Here is a 6,920-nt window from a genome sequence, read left to right as displayed (position 1 = left end):
TCCCGCGGGCGCGCATGTGCCCGCGGCTCCGCTCTCCCGGGAGCTCCGCGGTGCCGCAGCCCGACGCCTCCCGCTGGGACCGGGCCGAGCAGAGCCGGGTCGAGCTGAGCTGAGCCTGGCTAAGCCGAGCGTAACCGGGCCGGGCCATGGCCCCGCCGTGCGCCGGGGCGCTGCGCTGGGCGCTGCTTTGCGCGTTGCTGTGCGCGCAGGGGCCCGCTCCCACCCGCGCAGGTACGGCCGGGGAGCGGTGGGGGGGGTGTCGAGGGGAGTTTGCAGCTTTGGGGCAACCGAACTTTTTTTTTTTTTTTTTGGGGGGGGTGGGTTGTTCCCCTCACCCCCGGCCCCCGCGGGACCCCCCCGCCCGTGATGAGGCTGGGACAACCCCCCCCCCCCCGCTTCCCTTGGCTGGCCCCACTTTGGGGGGAGACGGGCCCCAGCTCCTGCTCTCAACCGGGGGGGCTGGGACCCCCAGGGCCAGGAGGGGTGCTCTGAGCCGCTGCGGGACAAGCGGGGTGCAGGGTTTGGCCTGGGGGGGGGGGAGGGATCTGGTGGTTCGTGGCAGTTTCCCGGGGCGGGGGGGAGCGGGGAGCGGAGCCGTCCCCCTCCTGCCCGGGGTTCCTGCAACTCCGGGCATTCATTATGCAAACCCCAGGCTTGTTTCTGCTCCCCATCTCCCATCCCCCCCTCTGCTCACCGGAGACATTTCCCCCCCTGACTTGTCCCCCCGGGACCCACGCGTGTTCCCAGAGCACCCACAGCGATGGGGCTGCCCCCCTTTTATTTCCCTCTCCCTCCCCACACCTGACGACAGGAGCGGGAGTTGACAACGTCGGGCTCAAACGTCTGTTCCTGTGCTTGCCGCGATAAAAATAACTTAAATTATAAACCTGCCTGAAACCCTTGTGAACAAAGTCCTACTTTCCCATTGGTTCCCGGCAGGTCTCTAAATGCTGGGGGGGGGGCCTAGCGGCGAGCCCACCACGCCGTAGCCATGGCAATAGGCATCCCACTTCGTGCCTTACGCCACCAGTTACCCCCTTTGCTTTGGCACTGGGAGAAGGAAAGAGCCTCTTCCATCAGCCAAACACAGGACCCGAAAAACTGGGGGGGGTTGGAGTGCCAGCCTAAGGGGTGCCACCCCCCAGCACCCTCCTGAGAGTCCGGGGGGGGGGGTTGTTTGTCCCCCAAGAGCCTGGGAACGTGTCCCAGGGTGGGGAATGGCGCCCGGCTCTTTCCCGGAAGGGTGCAAACGCGGGTGTGGGGCGCAGCGGGGTGCAGGCAGGGCCCGGGCGCAGCTCCCCGTTGCAGCCTCCCTCGCTGCCAGTCATCGCTGTAAATTAATGATGAGCCTGCGTGTGTGGGGGAAGATCTCGTGGCAGAGCAGCTCCGTGAACACCCAAGTGACTCACCGCCATTACCGGGGCGATGGGGAGCTGGGGGGGGGGGTGTCCTGCGGGACAGTTTGGGGGGGGGGGGCAGAGGGGTGAAGCGGCTCAGGTAACCCCAAGCAGGCTGCCGGGAGCAGTGGGGCTGGTGCTGCTGCCTCGTCTCTTTTAAACTCCACCAAAAGATCCCGGGCTGGGGTGGGCTCATCCTGCGCGGGCCATGGGGTGAGCTCCGTGTGTCCTGGGTGGCTGTGGGGTGTGGGATGTCCCCGCTCTGGAGAGCTGGTGATGCTCCAACCCCCCCTGCAGCCTGGCGGGACGGGTCTGTTAGTGGGTTTGGTGCTGCGAGAGGTGCCTTCATCCCCCCCACTGCATCCTGAAAAACCTCCTCCCTGGAGCAGAGGGTCCAGCCCCGACCCCAGCTGATGGGGGGACAGATGCTGGTCCTGCCCTCACCCCTTTTCCCCCCATTTTGGCAGGAGGCTGCGGCGAGTTGAGGTCCTGCGAGACATGCACGGCCGGCACCGCCTCGCACAACAGCACCGGCTGCGTCTGGATGGGCTGTGGGACCCCTGAGGAGCCAGGTGAGGGGGGGGCTCAGCTGTGTATGATGGGGCCCCCCACCAGCCTTCCCCAGCCACAGCTGCTGGGTTGGGGCCATGCTGGGATGGTGTCACCCATCACCCCCGGAGTCAGCAGCGGGTGCTGCCCCGGGGTGTTTTGGTTGAAAAGGGACGTGGCTGTATCCTGGCCACAGGTTGATGGGTGGCCCTGAGTGACTCCAGTCCTCCCAGTGACCAGGGGAGGGGAACCAGTATGGGGAGGGGACATGCCATGCTGGAGGATGCAGCAACAGGACATGGTCCCCTCCTGTCCCGGGGGGCTCACCCTGTGATGTCCAGCTCTGTGGGGCACCCCCTTGCCTGGCCCTGGGGGGCTGCTGCAGCGGCCGGAGGGACTTGGGGGCATTGCTGGGCTGGGGTCCCCAGCTTGGGGTGAGCCTGGGCCAGCCCAGGGGCGGCTCAGGGGGAACCTCTGTGGCCACATCCAGCCCTGGCTAAGGCCCCTCACCCCCCGGGGGTGGCGATGAGGAGGGAGGAGGCCGGGCAGGGTGTGTGCCACAGCTCGCAGCCCCTCAGATGGATGCCCACCCCTGGGAACCAGTCCTTGCCATCCCAAACCCTCGGGTGCCCAGGGCAGCCCTGAGCCCAGATGCCATCGGCTGCACTGGGTGCCCCTATGGGCTGGTTTGTCTGGGGGGGTTCCCTGGGAAAACCCTGTTCCCGCAGAGACGGGGAGCTGCGTGCAGAGAGGGGCAGCAGCGCGGGAGACCTGTGCGCTCTACAACACCAGCACCCTGTGTCGAGGTAACCCCGCTCCGCCCTCATGAGAGTGGGTCCCCCGCACCCAGCAGCCTCCAGGACAGAGGTGCTGCCGTGGGTACAGGGGCCGTGGGGATGAAATCCCACCCCTGGGACAGGGACATGGGGTGGGGGGTGCACGGTGATGGCCCTTGACAACCCTTTTTCTCCCCTTCCTTCAGCAGCACTGAAGTCCCCCACCGAAGAGCCTCCACGGTCCCATAGCAAGGAGCCGGTGACACACTCCCCACGTGAGCGGGTCTGGAGGGAGGGCAGAAGGTGGTGGGATGGGGTGGGGGAGTCCAGGTGCCCCAGGGGACAGTGGTCAGTGGGATGGGACAAGCCGCTTCCCTCCATGTTTCGCATCCCTGGGGAGGGACGAGCAGAGCTGCCCTCGGGGTTGCATCCGTGGAGCTTCACCCTTGGCTGTGCCCCAGGAGGTGCCAGCGCTGTCCCCGGGGTCACAGCTCTGTCCCCGTCACCCCTCCCTGCCCTAAGCAATACTGCCATGGGCTGCAGCGATGCCAGGATGGGGCTGGGGTGGGGTCATAACACCCTGCAGCCCCCCCAAGAAGCAGCCCTGCTGCCATCCTTGCTGGGAAATGCCATCTCCGGCCAGGTTGGAGCAGGGGCTGGGAACGGAGAAGGAGCCTCTTCCAGGAAGCGGGAACTGGAGAGCACTGGGCTAATTACGGCGGGTAACCGGAGCCCGGAGCCCTCTGAATTATTTATTCCACTGGGATCTTTTTGCCACTGGCTCCTCTCCCACGCGGTGCCGGCTGCTCCGGTATGGGAAGGGGCCGAGCCCGTCCCGGCATCTGCGTGTTGGTGGGGACACCCCAGCCCTGGGCTGGGAAACAGCCATTCCTCCCTGTGCAGCCCCCCCAGATCCGCTCTCCTTGGCGGGAGCATCAGTACTCAGAGATGCCAGCAGCACCCATAACCCCCTCACCCCATTTTTAGGGACCACCACCACCAGCGCCCCATTGACGGGCAGCCCCGAATTTCACCCTCCCGGCTTTGACACGGCCAGCTTCATCGGCGGCATCGTGCTGGTGCTGAGCGTCCAAGCCGTGGTCTTCTTCATCATCAAGTTCATCAAGTCGAAGGACAGCACCTACCAAACGCTGTAAGGCTCCTGCACCCCCGGCCGGGATTGGAGGGGGGGGGACACCCGCGCTGGCTCACGCTTGAGCCAAACCCACCCTTGAAGCCAAAAATGGGGGTCAGCCCCGGTGTGTGGGGCTCCGTGGCCTGTCTGGCCGTGTCCTGTCCTGCAGCTGAGTGTTGTCTCCCGTGGCTGTTTGTGCCGGTCCGTCCTCGCCCGGCGGGGGGAGGATTTGGGAGATGGAGGGGCTCGTCCTCCCCTGCCTGTCCCCTTGCCAGTGTCCGGCTGTCCTGCCGCCACCTCCGTCTGTTGCTGCCCGGCCGGATCCTGGCTCCAAGCCCCGTGGGGAGCATGGGGGCCCCCCAAATCCATCCCTCTGAGGCTGAGCCAAGGGGGGGCTCGTGCTCTTCTCGTGCCCATGTGCCGTGGGGCTCGCCGTGTCTAATGTGGGGGGCCGTGCCCCGTCTCTCTTTCCTTGCACGCTGCCAGAGAGGACAACCAGTAGGTTCTGGGTGCCGGCGGCGATGGGGAGGGGGCTGCCCCCCTGCACCCTGAGAGCTTCACCCTTCCCTCGCCCCTCCCTGGGGGGGATGGCGTGGTTCTTCTCTCCTGGCTTGCATGAAGGGGGTTTCCCGGCTGGTTTGCTGTTTTCCTGGGAGTTGTTAGCGGTGGAAGGGAAGGGGGTGCCCCCCCGAGCCCCCCTTTCCTGCAGGGAGCCCTTGGCAGGATGCAGCTGATGCACAGCCCCTTCTGCCACCTGGGCGAGGTGCCCCCGACCCCCCCCCCCACCCCCCCAGCCCCACGGCAGCAGGGTGCAGCCCCCCCCCTTCCCCTGAGCACCCCAGCAGGATGGGAGCTGCAGGGCCCAGTTTGGCCCCGGTTAGAGAGCACCCAGCCCCCCCTCCCCACCCTGGGCACTCCCTGCCCCATTGCCTCCCTACAGCCTCGGGGTGTGCTGGGGGGGAGGACTTGGGGTCCCCTCTTCCCCCAGCGGGCTCTTAGGTGATTTTTCTTTCAGCATTTTGGCTGGAGCACCCAGCCCCCTGCTCCGACCCCCCCCAGCCCCTGCCCACCCCGGCCCCCCAGCCCCTCTGTGCCCACCAGAGGAGCAGAGCCAGGGCCTTGCTGTGTGCTTTTGCTGTGCCTCTGTGTTGCTGTGGGGGTGTAAAGGGGGGGGTCCCCAGCACCCCCCCCCCCCCGCACCTTTCTGTGTGTTGTTTTGGGGAGCGGGGTGCGTGTTGTGTGCCGTGGGGTGAGACTTGTACCTCGGGCTGCCCCAATTAAACTCTGCGAGGTGGTGTCTGTCTCATGTCCGCGGGTGGGGGGGGCTGTTCTGGGGTGGGGGTGCAAGGGGGGGCACGGCTGCAGAAAGCCTGTGCCCCCCATCCCTCCCCTGCAGTAGCTCCCACCCAATTCCCAAATGCAGGGTCAACCCTTCCCTGTGGCACTGCCACCCACACGGGTGCAACGGGGTGGGGTGGGGGGGGCACTGGGGACACCCTCCCTGCACCCCACTCCCTGGGGGCTGCGAGGGGCTGGACCCCCCATACCCAGGGCAAAGCTGCCTGGGCCCTTTCTGCTACGCACTCTTCTCTGTCCGCTGCACCAGGATCTGAGGCCACCGCGCGCCCCGGGCTGGGGAGATGCTGCCCTCGACCTCCCCGGGGCAGGCGGAGAAGAGGCCAGTGCTGCCGGTGTCCCTGCCCGCTGCCAGACTGTCCCCCCACCTCCGTGGCTGCAGGGGCCCCACACCACAACTATGCAAAGCTGGCTCTGCCCCGGGCTGTCCCTCTCTGCCCCAGGGGACACCAGGGAGGGACACGTCACCCAGGCCTGACCCCTGTCCCCAGTGCAGCTGGGGATGCTCCGGGGCGGGGGGGGGCGTTGCACCCAGCGTGGCCGCGGTCGCACCCTCCTGCTGCTCCCCGAGGGGGGGGTCCAGAGCAGGGTGGAGGGGTGCAGCTGGGCAAGGGGGTCCTATTCAGCCCTGAATCCCAGCCTTGGGGTCCCCTCACCCCAGAGGATCAGGGGACACGTGGCCAGGGCTGGCAGTGGGGGTGCCCCTTTGCTGTGCCTGAGCCGGTGCAGGGGGGACAGAGACCCAATAAAGGATTTTCCTCTTATTCCTGTGTCTGTGTGATTGTCACCCATCACCCCCGGAGCCCGAGCAGCGGGTGCTTCCCCGGGGTGTTTTGGTTGAAAAGGGACGTGGCTGTATCCTGGCCACAGGTTGGTGGGTGGCCCTGAGTGACTCCAGTCCTCCCAGTGACCAGGGAAGGGGAACCAGTATGGGGAGGGGACATGCCATGCTGGAGGATGCAGCAACAGGACATGGTCCCCTCCTGTCCCGGGGGGCTCACCCCGTGATGTCCAGCTCTGTGGGGAACCCCCTGGGGGGCTGCAGCAGGGGCTGGAGGGACTGGGGGCAGTGCTGGGCTGGGGTCCCCAGCTTATGGTGAGCATGGGCCAGCCCAGGGGCGGCTCAGGGGGAACCTCTGTGGCCACATCCAGCCCTGGTTAAGGCCCCTCACCCCCCGGGGGTGGCAATGAGGAGGAGGGAGGAGGCCGGGCAGGGTGTGTGCCACAGCCACTGCACCCCACTGCAGCCCCGCTCCTCCCTCCGGCCCCGGGCTGGCCCAGCCCTGCCGTGGGAACAGCCCTGGGATGGCTCGTCTGCCTGCGTGGTGGCTCATCTGCCTGCGTGGTGGCTTGTTTTGCTGGTGTGGTGGCTTGTTTGCCTTCATAGTGACTTGCTGCCTGCACCGTGGCTCATCTGTCTGCGTGGTGGCTTCTCTGCCTGCACAGTGGCTTGTCTGCCTTTATAGTGGCTTGCTGCCTGCATATGGTGGCTTGTCTGCCTGCACAGTGGCTTGTTTGCCTTTACAGTGACTCGTCTGCCTGTGCGATGGCTTGTTTTGCTGGTGTGGTGGCTTGTTTGCCTTCATAGTGGCTCGTCTGCCTGCGTGGTGGCTCGTCTGCCTGCACAGTGACTTGTCTGTCTGTGTGGTGGCTTGTCGGCCCTCACAGTGGCTTCCCTGCCTGCGCGGCAGCCCAGCCCAGGGTGTG

General features: G+C 66.6%; 1 protein-coding gene across 2 annotated transcripts; it reads left to right on the top strand.

Moving 5' to 3' along the window:
- Positions 1–5,977, top strand: CD164L2 (CD164 molecule like 2). Of its 2 annotated transcripts, none has more exons than XM_074850884.1 (6): positions 1–231; positions 1,865–1,969; positions 2,675–2,752; positions 2,932–2,997; positions 3,710–3,875; positions 5,464–5,977. In XM_074850884.1, the coding sequence occupies exons 1-6, from the start codon at positions 147–149 to the stop codon at positions 5,468–5,470; spliced, it is 507 nt and encodes a 168-aa protein (XP_074706985.1). In that variant the 5' UTR covers positions 1–146; the 3' UTR covers positions 5,471–5,977. The 2 variants fall into 2 exon arrangements, with proteins under 2 accessions (XP_074706985.1, XP_074706984.1); XM_074850883.1 differs by having other exon boundaries at positions 2,929–2,997.
- The last annotated feature ends 943 nt before the right edge of the window (positions 5,978–6,920 follow it).

This window comes from Strix aluco, chromosome 26 (assembly GCF_031877795.1).
Source record: "Strix aluco isolate bStrAlu1 chromosome 26, bStrAlu1.hap1, whole genome shotgun sequence".
Classification (NCBI taxonomy): domain Eukaryota; kingdom Metazoa; phylum Chordata; class Aves; order Strigiformes; family Strigidae; genus Strix; species Strix aluco.
Note: the sequence above shows the minus strand (reverse complement) of the source record. Positions and strands in the feature narration are given on the sequence as shown.

What these genes read in the sequence shown, in the direction of transcription:
- CD164L2 (XM_074850883.1), top strand. Translation starts at nt 147, where the DNA reads ATGGCCCCGCCGTGCGCCGGGGCGCTGCGCTGGGCGCTGCTTTGCGCG. An exon ending in GCCCGCTCCCACCCGCGCAG is followed by an intron (nt 232 to 1,864) that starts GTACGGCCGGGG and finishes CCATTTTGGCAG; the next exon opens with GAGGCTGCGGCGAGTTGAGG. An exon ending in TGGGACCCCTGAGGAGCCAG is followed by an intron (nt 1,970 to 2,674) that starts GTGAGGGGGGGG and finishes CTGTTCCCGCAG; the next exon opens with AGACGGGGAGCTGCGTGCAG.